This window comes from Xyrauchen texanus, chromosome 5 (genome assembly GCF_025860055.1).
Source record: "Xyrauchen texanus isolate HMW12.3.18 chromosome 5, RBS_HiC_50CHRs, whole genome shotgun sequence".
Lineage (NCBI taxonomy): Eukaryota > Metazoa > Chordata > Actinopteri > Cypriniformes > Catostomidae > Xyrauchen > Xyrauchen texanus.
Window position 1 is genome coordinate 33454245 of NC_068280.1, and position 16419 is coordinate 33470663.

The 16419-nt window shown below is 37.8% G+C and overlaps 1 protein-coding gene across 4 annotated transcripts in view; it reads right to left on the reverse strand.

Annotated features, from left to right (window-relative positions):
• primpol (primase and polymerase (DNA-directed)) overlaps nt 1-15788 on the reverse strand; it is a 31181-nt gene extending 15393 nt beyond the window's left edge. Inside the window, exons 1-5 of one of the 4 annotated variants that reach the window (XM_052127231.1) lie at nt 15654-15788; nt 3543-3730; nt 3373-3467; nt 2606-2744; nt 2051-2183 (exon numbers count right to left, since the gene is read on the reverse strand). In XM_052127231.1, the coding sequence (XP_051983191.1) occupies nt 2051-2183; nt 2606-2744; nt 3373-3467; nt 3543-3725 (550 nt within the window). In that variant the 5' untranslated portion in view covers nt 3726-3730; nt 15654-15788. Of the gene's footprint in view, nt 1-2050; nt 2199-2605; nt 2745-3372; nt 3468-3542; nt 3743-15653 lie in introns of those variants that run through there. The other 3 variants (XM_052127229.1, XM_052127230.1, XM_052127232.1) reach the window with 3 other exon arrangements.
• Between the last annotated feature and the right edge of the window lie 631 nt (nt 15789-16419).

Genomic DNA, 16419 nt, shown 5'->3' on the forward strand with positions numbered 1-16419 from the left:
GGGTACCACTCATCTCCACTACAAATAGGAAAAACAGGCTACAATTTGCAAGAGCTCACCAAAATTGGACAGTTGAAGACTGGAAAAATGTTGCCTGGTCTGATGAGTCTCGATTTCTGTTGAGACATTCAGATGGTAGAGTCAGAATTTGGCGTAAACAGAATGAGAACATGGATCCATCATGCCTTGTTACCACTGTGCAGGCTGGTGGTGGTGGTGTAATGGTGTGGGGGATGTTTTCTTGGCACACTTTAGGCCCCTTAGTGCCAATTGGGCATCGTTTAAATGCCACGGCCTACCTGAGCATTGTTTCTGACCATGTCCATCACTTTATGGCCACCATGTACCCATCCTCTGATGGCTACTTCCAGCAGGATAATGCACCATGTCACAAAGCTCAAATCATTTCAAATTGGTTTCTTGAACATGACAATGAGTTCACTGTACTAAAATGGCCCCCACAGTCACCAGATTTCAACCCAATAGAGCATCTTTGGGATGTGGTGGAACGGGAGCTTCGTGACCTGGATGTGCATCCCACAAATCTCCATCAACTGCAAGATGCTATCCTATCAGTATGGGCCAACATTTCTAAAGAATGCTTTCAGCACCTTGTTGAATCAATGCCACGTAGAATTAAAGGCAGTTCTGAAGGCGAAAGGGGGTCAAACACAGTATTAGTATGGTGTTCCTAATAATCCTTTAGGTGAGTGTATATGCTAAAGCTGAACTGCTGCTTCTAGACATACGTAGGCACTCACATTAGAACTGTTTCATTTACAAATCAATATGTGGCCTGTCATCAATTTATTTATCAACTAATATCTTTGTTAAATAATTAACATTACAATCTTCTTTCAAAGGACATTATATAATTTGTTGTCCCCCATTTTAGATCTGATCTGGATTAAAAATAATAAGTTTAATGCCCCAAAAACTTTGAACAACTTACAGGAAAGCTTAAAACTTACCTTCATCAACTGAATTTATGACACTTGAGAAAACCTTGAGTGTAGTCATACTGGAAATTGTCTTTATGATATTTGTATGCTATATTTAGTTCTTTTTTTTCTTCTTTAATTGCTTTCTTTGTTACATGTTATTTGTCATTGTGTTTTTGCTGCCTTCTTGGCCAGGTCACTCACTTTTAAAAGAGATTTTATCTTATTTTAGTTTTTATCCTGGTTAAATAAAGGTTTATTCTATAAGTCAGAATATACATCAACCACCAGGTTTTCACTTGTACTTGACAATAATTTTGCTCCGCACATCAACATGTCCATGCATTAGTGCTGGTTATATTGCCAGCCACTTCACGATACGATATGTATTGCGATACACGTCAAGATTTGATATATCACAATAAATCACAATATCATGGTTCGATTTGCTTTTAATTTCAATTAATTTGGGTAAAGTTCAGTTATAATATAAATTTTACTTGCATACAGTATCAAAGAAATTCTCTTTCAGCTAATGCTGTTATTCATTATACAGGGGACCTTCTAACTTGTTAAATTACAGACATATTAATTTTTAAATAATTATTTTATCACTAGTTCTTCTAGTGTAGATTTAGTCCATGTATTATATACAAAAATACGGTGTACTGAAATTGCAAGTATACAGTCAAGTATATTGTTAAATTTTTTTGTTTACATGCCTAATTTGTACTATTTACAAGTATTTACTTAGATATTTAAAACAAGTTCTAAAATGGTACTGTCTCTTTAAGACCTGTGGCAGGGACTTTGACAGTAGTGTCTGTTTGGTTGGATTTACATGTGTGATAAGAATGAAATGTTTCTTTTGTAGTTTTTGACAGAAAACTGACAGTAGAGAACAGAAAGGATATTAAAGGAGACATTATTCACTATATATCACAATACATGGATCTTAGTATCGATACACTATTGTGAAAACGTATAACGATATATCGATATTTGATTGTATCGACACAGCCCTATGCATATTGTATAATGTCTTAAAAAAATGGCTGAGAACTGAACTTAACAATATAGTGCATCTGTAAAGCAAGCTGCTAACTCACCTACATGGAAGTTGTCTTTAAAAGCAGCACTGGGAAGTATAAAGATGAGATGGCGACTAAACTTCTCAGAGGTGCTGGAGTCAAGATTAAGGACATCTTTGGCAGAGCAGTGGACACCATAAACTTCCTTCAGCTTTTCACACACATACTGAGGAGATTACACAACTAGTTCACATCTAAAATCATAGTTTAGATAATATTAGATAATATTTCCAGGTTTGCCATTACTATGTAACAGGCTTGAAGACCATAGACACAAGGTTTTTTTTCTCTTTAAACAGGTAAACTTACAAAAAGCTAAGGTTAGAATTAAAATACATTAGAAATACAGGAAGAAAAATAAAAATTACAATCAACTGATTCTTCACAATAACTATTAATTCGCTGAAAGTAATTAGTTTGCAAATTGTTCCAAACAGAGGGCGTTGAAAAATAAAAGCCTTTATATCCTGCTACTTCTGAAGAGTTAAAAACTTACAATCAGTCTACCTTTGTAAAATAGAATGAATGTACAGTATGTAATCAAACACTGTGTACATGCGTGTTTGCTTTTACCTGAATTAGTTTTGCCACCATGATCTTGCCTTCCAGGTGTGTGTTGGAGGCTTTGTGAAACTCCAAGTCAAAGTAGAGTTTGCAGACGGCCCCTTCTAGAATGACTTCATAGCAGTGCATCAGAGACTGCCTGTGAGTGCTGAGAAGACACTGATCTGTCATTTACCCAGAGCAATGCCTTGTGCTGACAGTAATCAAAATGCTTTAGTTCACCTTTAACAAATGCATAAAGTAGCATATGTAGCGTTTATAAATTTATTTACCCTTTAAAGTGCGAATTGGCCCTGCTGGCTTTTGATTTTGGCCCTATTAGTATTTGGTGGAAACAAAGTGCTGTTACTTTTTTCTTCAAACCTGCTAATTCCCCACTAAATAACTTATTACAGATAGTCCTGTTGGTTAGATCAGAAGCTGACATGTCAGAAAGCTCTAACATACAGAGCAACAAAAGCATCATAGAGCCTCAGTGTGTACAGTCTTTGGAGGAGTCAACCTACGAAAGGCTACTTTTTGAAAACTGGGATAAAAACAAATGACATATTTCACATTTAACATAAATTAAAACCTGTACCCTAAACAGGGCCCCATTTGTTTTCTTTCAAAGGCAGACACAAATATATTGGACCTGATATTGTTGTTCAAAAGCTGAAATACTGTTCATGAGGCAGCTGCATGAAGCACAGAATTGTAGAGTATAACAAACAAAATAACCATTATACACTAACTTGACTTTCAGGTGTGTTTACTTTTAATGAATATCATCATACCTGTAATAATGCCAAAGTTCACTGTAGCTAGTCACTAGGAAAATTCTCTGTCCTGCATCACTGCCTTCTTTCTCCATTGAAAATATATGCACATCCTGACAAAGACATAATGAGTGGCAAAAATAAAATTTTAAAACATCCGAAGTTAAACAGATATTCAACATCTGTACCTGTTTGATGTGCTGAGAGAAGGCAATGGCTGCACTCTGGCGTGGGAAGAGTCTCCAAACAGATGAGGGTTGCCATGGCCGGGACAGACGTGGCTTATACAGACAGGACAGCGGAGAAGACTGGAAGGATGAGGCTCTCTGCTCCAAAGACTTCAGTCTAGCCTGCCACTTATCTCCTGACATCCTTCCTTCAAATTCAACTGGATTTTAATGATAATTTCTCACTCATGTTCTGAGATGAGATCAGCAAAGTATAGTACAAGCCACAAGAGAACAGAAATTACCTAGAGGCATATAAATTAACGTCCATCATATCAAACCACATTTGTGCCAAAACAAAAAATGTTTTGCAAACAAACACAAATCGACTCTTAAATGTAAACTAACAGAAAAATATTAATAAAAACAAATACAAAGGGCCATTTGAGAGAAACTGACTGGAGCTATAAGTGAATTTGTCTTGTACCACTGGCTTAAACAAATACACAAAATATGTTTTACAAATATACTAATGTGTTTTTTATGAGCCTGCATCATATGTCACTAGGGATGCCGCGGTGTGAGTTTTAGATGGTTAGATTACCGTCTGAGAAACAATCATGGTTAACTGGTTTTACAATTATTTGCACATTTACTTATGAAAAATGCATATCATATCACGACTGAACGTCTTAGTGGACATATTTCTGGGGGATATGTGGATGCTAAGGGCAGCCTTACAGTAAGAAAACTGATAAATACACACAAAATAAATAGGAAGTGTATTATAAGAGATGCTCCAATCTATGGCACAACACTGCATATGTGCATCCAGAGCTCAGTGATGTGCTTCAGTGTAACCAGAGTGCTTCAAAAGTGCAAAAATGTACGATTATTGTGGGTGCAACATGTAATTCATGAAATTAAAAAAATGTTCTTCTGCATTGGTATATTAAAGCAATCCATTGTCTTTCAGACTCTCCAACATAAAGAACGGCAACAGACTCTATAAAAATACAGTCCACAACACCAAACAAATTAATTTGGACTATCCATAATAACGAGAACATTGCTTACAGCAGGTGATAAAGTCAGATCATGACTGAGATTGACATTTATTGTTGAATGTGAATTTGTACAGAAGCAATGCTTTAAATAATTAAGGCGATTTAAGACGCAACTTTTCAATTTCACTCGCTGACAGTATCTACACACAAATGCACCGCACGCTGTCAGCTCATTTAAAACAAAATGTGGCATCTTTAATTGATCACTTTAAAATCACCACAGCTAAAAATATTAAACTTACCAGCTTGTTGTTGGACGAATAGAGGAGCATCCAGTCCAGTTTGTAGAATGTGTATCTTTATATGACTTCTGTCTTTAAAAACTTGTTTATTCCATCCGTTGTCTTCAGTCGGTCATTTAAATGCACCCGAACAGCTGAAATAAGTTGCTTTTTTGATGGATATGAGTCTGGTAGTTTAAACTCCTCTGTTATATTTTGGAATTTATGTTTAAGGTTCTGTTTCATGTGTAATTCAGTCCACAACACCTGGCCATTAAACACCAATTTTCCACCATCTGTAACAATAGCAACAGCTCTATTACCCACACAGGCACAAGAGTTTTCACACTTAGGCTTACAAAATCTTACGAAAAACTAATTTATATTTATACATATGGTTCTCAGCAGGAAACCGATGGAGTGCGCACTCCAGGTAGGGAAGGAGTTATTGCCCCAAGTGAAGGAGTTCAAGTACCTCGGGGTCTTGTTCACGAGTGAGGGGACAATGGAGCGGGAGGTTGTTTCTCGTCATAGAGCATAAAGCGGGTGTAGCTATCTTAACGCTATGAAATGCGTCTGGGAAGGCGATCTTTTTCGTTCCTATTCTTTCAGGGGGAAAAGACCCTGCGGAAACCACATCCTGCCCAGACTGGGGGGAGGTGACATGTGGCCAATATGTCACATGGTTTGTCAAGTCACACGTGGAAGTGGCGCGGTGGTAGGACCTACCTGGTGAGGAAGGAGCTCTACAAACACAGCAAACGTGGGCAAAGGGACTGCCTAAGGGAGACGCGGAAAATACGTCACAGGGTGTTGCCTGAAGAGGGAATTAGACCTGTGAAGCCCTACCCCAGTACAGAGCACTTGCGGCTTGTAGTGGGTCTTTCCGCAAATTCCTCTGCTGAATTTGCAGGCCAAAAGGCTAGGGAGGAAGACCATCCAGGAAGCAAGAGCTTAGTGGCTAACCTGGGAGAGAGAGCACACTGGATCACTTTGGTGAAGGGCGCTTGTTGCAAGCAGAACACCCGGTAGACTGTTTCGTATTACCGAGTTCTACCAGCTCAGACCTGACAAAACACGTGACGAGACCGACTCAACCTCGAGATTGTAGAATCTCGCAACACTATTGGGTGTTGCCCAGCCCGCTGCTCTGTATATATCTGCTAGGGAGGTGCCGTTGACCAGTGCCCACGAGGATGCCACACTTCTTGTTGAGTGTGCTCGAGCCCGCAAGGGGGTGGCTCGAACCCAGAGGGTGCCCAGTCCCTGGGAAAGAAGGTCCTTCCTCAGGGGAATTTGCCAGGGAGGTGCGGTCGCGAGGAGAGTGAGATCCGAGAACCAAGTCCGAGTGGGCCAGTAAGGAGCCACTAAGGTGACTTGATCCTCATCCTCCCTGATCTTGCACAGCACCAATGCAAGAAGGCTGACTGGAGCTATAACATCGAGTGAGTGACAGAAGGGGAACTGTATAATCGCAGCATCCCTACATTTCACAAATAAATTCTATCAAGTCTACAAATTCTACAGGAATGTTGAAAAAAAAATTACAATATCCACTGTAAACAAATAAACATCACTTGTGTCACATGATTTTGGCACAATGCTCTCAACTACAGTCTTGATTTTCTCACAAAAACAGAAACAGTCGATAGTGCATTGCTGCCACATACTTAATCTTTTTTCACTCAGTTATGTCATTATTATTACTACATATTTTATGGTTAAAAAAAATTACTTATTTTCTACCAAGTAAAAATAAGATCCTTTCTAGTTATAACGAGAGATGTCAAGAATATTGACATTTTCTAGTAAAAAGGTATTTTGTAGTAAAAACAACATCTGATCTGGTAAAAACAAGATGAAAATTAGATAACGGTGTTGTAAAAATAACATAATTTGTCATTTAAACTAGATGATTTTTTGATATGACAATTTATTGACTGCTTATAATTGTGCTTCATTCAGTTATGTCCATCAATCAACTTACACGTGTAGCATTTGCAGTCATCATAGCATAAATTTAACTGGACCTGTTTCGTTTTTTGTGAGCATCTGCCGTTTGTGTATTCTGTTTTTCATGAACAAGTGAAAATGCATCAAAAGACACGGTTTACATCTGTATACAGTTTATAATCAGTGTATACTGTACAGGGGTACAGTAAATAATTATAATTCATAAGTTATGAAAATGGAACACTTCTTGTCAGCAGATAAAAAACAAAACAAAAACAAAAAAAAAAAACACACCTGTTAAGAGTTGGTTATTTTGCCTAAATGCATAGAAAATATTTAAAGCTTTAAAACAACACCCGTTTTACGTATTGGTCAAGAAACCAGTTATTGATTAATAGGCTTAAAGCTATAAACATTTCTTTGTGGTCTAAAATGAGGATAACATATAAATAGATAAATTAAATTAACTTTGATATGATGACTACAAACACATTTTTACTAGATCAGATGTCGTTTTTGCAACAAAATATTTTTTTTTATTAGAATTTGAAATTATTCATGCTATATTTTGTTATTACCAGAAAGGATCTACTTTTTACTCAATATTAAATTGTTTTACATAATATGTTGTAATAACAACATAACTAAGGGATAAAATATCAAGTAGTCTTATTTAGCAGTATTGCACCATCTATATTTTTTATTTTTGTTTTGCTCAGCCCATTAGTGAGAAAATCTGCATTGATGCATTAACTAGAAAATCAAGACTGTGGTTGTGAAAATTCAGCTAAAAGTCACATGACTCACTTTATTGTCACTCAACCATATACACAATTGCAACAGTGGGTGAAAATCTTGGGTTCAGTTCCAAGCAACATAGCGGTTATGACAGTGATGAGACATATACCAATTTACAATAAACATCAGATTTACACAACACAATTTATGAAAATAATATACAATGCACAGTATACAATACACACATCGAATACAAAGTATACAATAAAAATAATATATCTAAATGTGCAGTAAGTTGTATAGTGTTGTATTGACATTCAGGCTGTCGGATGATAGTCAGTTGCCAGTGTGTTGTTAAGAGAAATATAATTATGACAGTCCAGTGAGATTAAAAAAGCACAGTGCTGATATATGTTGATCGTGAGAGATCAAGAGTTCAAAAGTCTGATAACTTGTGAGAAGAAGCTGTCATGAAGTCGGCTGGTGAGGGTCCTGATGCTGCGATACAGCCTGCCTAATGGTAGCAGTGAGAGCAGCTCATGGCTCGGGTGGCTGAAGTCTCTGATGATTCTCCGAGCTTTTTTCACACACACCGCCTGGTATACATGTCCTGGAGGAAGGGAAGCTCACCTCCGATGATGTGTCTGGCAGTTCGTACCACCCTTTGCAGGGCTTTGCGGTTGAGGTCAGTGCTGCTGCCGTACCAGGTGGTGATGCAGCCAGTCAGGATGCTCTCTACAGTGTTGGTGTAGAACCGTGTGTGGATGAGTGGTGCATTCCAAAGTTTCTCAGCTGTCTCAGGAAGAAGAGGCACTGGTTAGCCTTCTTCACAATGGCCTCAGTGTGGGCGGACTAGGGCTGTAACGATACACTCAGCTCATGATTCGATACGCATCACGGTACTGGGTTCACGATGCAATACGCATCACGATATTTTGAACAAAATCAAAAAATGAAACAAATTCAAATAACAGATTTATTTCCAAAGCATTAACAATTTTCAATAACTTTCTTTGTTGTATTTTAACCTTCTATATGTAAATTAACAATTGACTAGGTGTCACTGAACAATAAAATTTTAACATGAAATTAGAATTATGATAGCTGAAACCTAAGAGAGAAATTCTTAAAGCTGTAAAAGTGCAAAAAAAAAAAACAAATACAAAAACAAAAAAATTTTTCTGTTCAAGTAAGTTCAACTCAACACAAACAGCTTGTGGGTTTGTTTAGGTTACTTACAGTTACAGTACACCAACATGCAAATGGAGTGACAAACATGCACACAAATGCAAATACACAGGTTCTCACACAATTAGTAATGCATACATATCTGCTGTAACTGGTTCGATTTGTTCTTCAACCGGAGGAAAACCTCTTCGCGTTGTTCAGGGAGTAAGTGGGGCAATGATCAAAATCTGGGGTCCAAGGCAGTACTCTCTAGCAGATAATTCTGTTCCTCTGTGTATCTGCTTGAGAGGTTTTGCAGGATGGCTGTCTTCATGTTAGCTATAGTTGTAGAGTATTTCTTGTCATGCTCTGTTCGATCGTGGATTTCAAGGGCACAATGAGTGACTGGGTGGCGCTCTTTTCATTAGACAGGACGGTGGTGACTTTTTTTTAGCAGTTTAAGAAGGTTTACTATTTCTTCGGCATCACTGATGTCGGCGCCATCCAGAGTATCGAGTTGACGGGCATTTTTGCGCACCTCTGTGCTCAAGAGGGCTGACGTTATAGCCGCTTGTTGCTCAAGATAGCGTTCCAGCATTTCCATTGAGCTGTTCCATTGTGTAACAACATCCATGATCAGATTATGTGATGCGATCTCAAGCATCTTATCCTTTACCACGAGCACAGCTGTTGCTGTGGCACTGCAGTGAAAGAAAGCCACAACTTTTCTCATGTGACAAAGCAAGCGACTGACACAGGGAGCATGCAAACCTGCTTGCGAAGCAAGATTCAATGTGTGCAAAATCCTTAATATGAGGAGACAACCCAGCTGCTCTCACTGCCACCTCCATAATAATATAATGATTTATATGTAATGTTTACTGTGAAATGAGAAAATTAATTTTGCTGTAGTGGAATTTTATTGTAGTGTGTGTAAAGAGTTAAGGGGCTGCATCTGTAACTGTTGGCAGGCTTCTGGGGTTGGAGAGGGGCGTGTGTCGCGGTTCGGTCTTCAGGAACCGTGACACAGGATCGTGGATGTTTGTATCGCGTTTCGGTTGCGGTTTGCGTATCGTTACAGCCCTAGGGCGGACCACGTGAGTTCCTCAGTGATGTGGACACAAGAAACTTGAAGCTGCTGACTCTCTCCACCAGTGCTCCATTGATGGTGATGGGGTTGTGTTCTCTGTTTTTACTCCACCACAAGCTCCTTTGTCTTAATAACATTGAGGCAGAGGTTGTGCTCCTGACACCAGCGTGTCAAGAGTATGCACCTCCTCTCTGTAGGCTGTTTCATCAATGTCAGTGATCAGACCTACCACTGTCATATCATCATCAAACTTAATGATGGCATTGGAGAAATGTGTTGCCACACAGTCATGTGTGTACAGGGAATACAGGAGTGGGCTGAGAATACAGCCCTGCAGGTCTACAGTGTTAAGGATCAGTGGTGAGGAGATGTTACTGCCCATTCTGACCACCTGGCGACTGCCTGAGAGGACGTCCAGGATCCTTTAAGCCCAGAGTTTCACATCAAGCTTGGAGGGTGCTATGGTGTTGAATGCTGAGCTGTAGTCTACAAACAGCATTCTCACATGTGTGTTCCTTTTTTCCAAGTGGGAACGAGCAGTGTTTATTGTGACTGCAATAGCATCATCAGTGGAGCAGTTACTTCTGTAGGCAAACTGTAGTGGGTCCAGTGAGGCTGACAGCACAGAGCAGATGTGGTCCCTGATAAACTTTTCAAAGCAGTTGCTAATGATGGGAGTTAGGGCAACAGGACGGCAGTCATTTATGCAAGTTATCTTTTAATATTTTGGTATGGGCACAATGGTGAACACTGTATTTTATATTTTTTCAATGCTCCTGTAGAATTTGTAAAATAGATTGTATTTATTTGTGTAATATGATGTAGGCTCTTATACATTTTTTTTATATAATTTTAAAACACAGCACATTTGTTTATCAAGACAGTGGTACATGACAACTCAACATATTATTATTATTATTATTCTTATTATTATTGTTATTACCACCCTTCATTTTCTGTTAAATGGCCCTTTGTATTTGCAAGTCGCTTTCTGTTGGTTTAAGAGTCGCGTTTTCTTTTGCGAAGCTGGTTGTGTTTGTTTGCAAAATGTTCTATTTGTTTGATTAGTTTTGGCACAAACCTGCCTCCATACCATCAACCAGATGTCCAGGTGCCGTGAAAATCAGCCTTTTTAAGACAAGCAGATCTTACAGACCGGTAATGCTGAGACGTAATCAGGCAGCATTGCGAATGATATGCATGAACTAACAATTCATTTAGCTATTTTATGAATTCTAAATAGAGAGATAGGCGGATAGAATTACTGTTAGATGGAAAGACAGACATATAGGTAAAGTGCTACAAGGGTCAATGACGTGACGCCTACATTTTCTGTCCAACTGCATTTTTTTCAGTTAAAAAAAGTTTTAAATGCATAAAAAGATACCATATACATGTAGTACCTCTCTATTATATGTACTCACTTTAACTTTTCAAAAACCTTTATTTATTTGTAATTTTTCTGTTATTTAAAGTGTCAAAATTCATGTGGTGCGACCGTTCGGCCATGACTGCGGTTTTGAAAACATCTTTGAAATTACTTTAAATTGATTCAAATTTATTTTATGCCCTATTTGGCATATTTTTCAAAGTGTTTTGTAGTCCTGTACAAAACTGCAAAGCATTTGTATGTATATTTTCATCATAATATACAAACAAACTTTGTCCGATGATGTCCGTTTTATGAAATATCATGTGGCGCGACCATCAAGAAACGACCATTTTGGGACTTATATGTTGAAATCCATTCAATGACAGGAAGTTGCATGCTGTACCAGTTTGCCAAGGACCCATGGAAGCAGCAAGCAGGTTTGTAATTCGCTCTCAAATTTGAAAAAAAAAGTTCATTTTTAACGGCTGGTATGTAGTTGCCACATTTGGATATCATGTGGTATGACCTCAAAAAAACACTGAATATAAATTTTTTTCTACAAATAAATATTTTTATTATAAATTTCATAGTGACTTTTTGTGGTAAGCTAGCTTATTTCATTTAGGTGGCTAATTCTGTGCCTGTAAAATTGAACTGAACTTGAAAATATCATGTGGTGCGACCAAATATCATGTGGTGCAAATATCATTTCAGAGTGTTTTCCATGATAGATATATGTCCTAGATTGGCAGTTTTATTGCTTTTATATTCAATTGATGATTTATATACGTAAAGTACTTTATTTTAGTATTAATTGGAATAGATATTTATGAGTAATTTTTTCTAATATTTAAGACACAATGGTTTATGTTTTATCATGAGAAAAATACAAAAATATAATTTAGAGAATGTCATTTCACTTTGGTAATTATGCAATTATTATGCATTCATTATTTATTTATGTATTTATATATTTATAACTGTTTTAATCTATTTTACCAGATACCACTGCCAAGCAAAGTAAAAAGCACTCGCCATAGGCAGCGTGTTAATTCTGACCCTGCAGCAAGAGCAGAGTACCTTGCTAGGAGAAGAGAAAGGTATGTTAAAAAATTCTAAAAATTAAAACTATAAATAAAGCAACATGAAGTACATATTGCTCTTATGTGTTTTCATTACCTGGAGGAAATAAATTTTTTTGTTAACATGAACATCTCCTGTCATCTATTATTAGTCCAAAATAAAATAGACTATACACTGTAGATTAATGGCATGATGCTATATTAAATGACTGTTTCAGCTACCAGAGAAGAAAATGTCAGGGAAAGATTCCATATGTGAAGTCAAGTGAGCTGCCAGAGAGAGAGAAAAAGAAACAGAGAGAGAAATGGAGGGCTGCATCCAGTGCTTACAGGGAAAGAAACAAGATGGCAAATGCTGTGTTAGACCTTACACCGCCATCTATGGAGATAGTTCTAGTTTATGTAGATGTAGCACAAGAGCAGCCAGAAAATACAGGTCAAGCTGTGGTAGAACCCATACCTCTGAATGAGGATTTTAATCCACCTGTGTCCTCCACACCAGAGAGAGATCAGAGAAGGAATACATCTTCAGCAGAGAAACGTATCAAAAGACTGCAGAAAGAGAAGTGTAAACTGAATAAGCATGTCTTACATCTGAGGAAACAGCTAGCAGAGATGAGAAAACAAAATGATAAATCCAGAAAGAGTGAGAAAAGGTTAATGGCAAGACAAAGAGTAAGTCTAAGTGAAAAATTCAAGCAAAGGGGTCACAAGAAACTGTCAGCAAAGAGAAAGCAAGCCGTTATTGATTTTCTGTCCAGAGATGAAAACAGTCATCTTTTAGCTGGGGAAAAAAGACACCATCACCAAAAATAAACAAAAAATGCAAAGAAGAGTTCTAACAAAGCCACTCACTGAGCTCCATGAACAGTATCAAACAGAGGTGGAACAGCATCTCTCCATGTCTTACAGACAATTTGCCAGAAGACGGCCTTTTTATATCACAGAGCCGAAGACCAGGGATAAGAGATACATGTGCATGTGTGGTATGAGAATGTCCGGCTATTGGTAAACAAACTCGCCAAGAGAGGTATATTGAAAACATCCAGCATCTCAGAGTTAGTGAGTATGATTGTGTGTGACCCTAAAAACAAAGCATGCATGGATCGTGCACTTCCGAAATGCTGCTTTGACGAAGTTGAATTTGCTGAGACAGACCGTACTGAGGTTTCTTGGGAACAATGGGAGCGGGTAACTTCAACCAATGGAGAGAAAACCTTTGCAAATGTTTTAAAACAAACATACACAGGGACAATCGAAGACTTAAAAGAGCTGTTCAACAAAAAGCTAGAAGCTTTAGCCATACATCAATTCAACTGGATCCACCAAACAGAACAGTTTCGTGACCTAAAACAAAATCTAACTGAATCTGAAGCTGTTCTTCACATTGATTTTTCGGAAAACTATGCCTGCAAGGTGAGTACAGAAATACAAGCTTATCATTTTGGAGGCAGCCGAAAGCAGGTCACAATACACACTTCTGTCCTCTACACAGTCCATGGCACCAAATCGTATGCAACACTGTCAGACAGCCTCCGCCATGATGAGCGGGCAGTGTGGGCACACCTGGAGCCCATACTGAAAGAGCTTCGGGAAACCTGCCCACAGATTACTGTTCTACATATAATCAGCGATGGACCCGTTACACAGTACAGGAACAAAGCAAACTTTTACCTCCTTAGTACTGTGCCTTTCCTTTCTGGGTTCAAGCATGTTACATGGAATTATTCAGAAAAGTCCCATGGAAAGGGTGCCCCGGATGGCATTGGTGCTGCCGTAAAGAGGGATGCAGATCTCTACGTTCAACGAGGAGGCGAGCTGCAGACTCCACTGGACTTGTATGAGATGCTGGCCAAAAAATCAGGGTCAACTATTACTCACCATTGGATAAGCAAAGAGAGCATTCAAAAGTATGATGAGCTGATTCCAGGCAAATTGACGACTGTGAGGGGCACCTTAAAGATACACCAGGTTTTGTCTTCACAAGCTGCACAAATTAGTCATAGGGAGGTGTCATGCTTCTGCAAGCATGCAGAAATGAAGACATGCCTATGTTACCAGCCAGTGAAAGTAGACCTGAGGGACACCATGTGCCACACTGAGGATCCCTCAAGCGCACCTGAGTCTCCAAGGGAACAAGCTAGTCTTCAAGACTTGAGTGGCAAGTTTGTGATCGTAACCTATGATGAGCTTCCATATGTAGGCCAGGTCCTTGAGGTTGTCCGAGAGGTTAGCTCCATGCGGCAGGTGGGTGAAAAGAACTTATTCATGTGGCCACAAACTCCAGATGTCATTTTCTACTGTAAGAAAGATGTTCATGCTGTCATCTCAGAACCTGAGCCAGCAACCTCACGCTACTCTAAGTTAAGCAGCCAAGATTGGGTAAAGTTCAGAAATAACTGGGGTTAATAAATGCTTGCAGTTTACACCATGTACCTCACTTTCACGTAGACATTCCAAATACCCATCAGCAACATGATGATTGTCAAGTTAAATGAAATGTTTGTTCAAAACAATGCAATGAATGTGTGCTGCGCTTATAAATGTTTGTGATGACAGTTTTAGAAGAAAAAAATGTTTGTGTTCATGAAAATTCAGTGAAATTGTAATAAAATCTGGTTTAAATCTATTTTTTGTATGGAATTTATAATTTATTGATCTCTTTAAATATATTTGTAACTATATGAGGTCTTTGTGTCATTTGGAGCGACCAGTCATCATGTGGTGCGACCAAACCTAGCAATTACTGTATTAAATTCTAAATAAAATATTTAATTTATGTGACTGAAATAATAATCACTGATACCGTATGCTTAAGGGAATGGTATTTTTTAAACATTTTATCAGTTTTATGTGAGTTACAGGAAAAATAAGGCTTTATTTACATTTAAGAAGGTGACTGTGACATTGTAGAACACAAATATGAGATAATTATTTATAAAAACTCCCAGCAAATGCAAATAATTTATTTCTAAACACTTTATATTACTGAGAACTTGTTAAAAATGTTAAGCATGTTAAGGTAAATTAATGAATTTTAAGATAAATCACGGTCGCACCACATGACATTTTTCTAGGCCACGGCCAATTCATCTAGATGAAAAAACACTAAAATCACTTAATTTAATTTTTTTATATGCATTTATGTGTACACAACATTCTTAATGTTTGAACAATTGCAATAGATATCCTTATTTTTTGTATTTTAAAATTGGCATGTTGAAAATCCTTATACGTCATTGACCCACAGATTAAATAACAGACAGATACAGACCGACAGAGATAGATCGATTCTGTAGGAAAATAACTGCAACAACAGTAGCCACATCAGAGACTGTACACAATAGGTTACACAACACACACTATGTATGATTTTAACAATAATACAACACTCGCCTTTTTGTCATTTCTACATTTAGAATTACAAAATGACTCCACTTACTTTTATTTGTCCTTTTAAACTCCTTGGTGATTTTGTTTTTGCATCCTTACAGTTTGAAGCTTTTCTTCAAAATTGACAGGGAAAAAATGCCATTTCGCTCCTTTTGAGAAACGCGCGTAATGCCGCGTATTTATACGTCATGGGAATAAACGTTGCGCATGTTCTAGTTTCATGAGGCGCGAAACGGATCTCCTACTATGGTAAAGACCAGGACCATGAGCATTCGCCGTAGTAGGATTTTTTTTAAAAGTTATAACAACCTCCGCGGCTCTATCAGAGGACAGAGCGCGTAACGGTCAACGAGCGTGTTACGACAGTAAGTCACCGTTTGCGGATACCGTATGAAGTGGGAAAGCCGTAAACAGACGTATACTTGTCGCAAAATTATCCTTGCCTTCTCTTATAAAACATACATTTTATCTTAGTAAACTCCACACATAGGTCATTCCAAAAGAAAGTTTTAGTGTTTAACATGTTGAAGATTGGCAAGCAGGCGGACAAATCATTAAGTGACGAGCTGTTTCACAAAAGTGTTTATAAAGCACACTGAACGATGTGCTCTATTTTCATTAATTGTTCATAACGCCCTTTATGATTATATTGTATAATGTATATTGTTATTATTTTATTTATTGTATTTGATTAATTACTCACCATTTATTGTAATTATATTTTTGTTATGTGTTACTGTTATATTATTATTATTCTCTTTTTCTTGTCATAATTTTTTTGTATTAGTGCTTTGGCAATGTTGTATGTAAACACA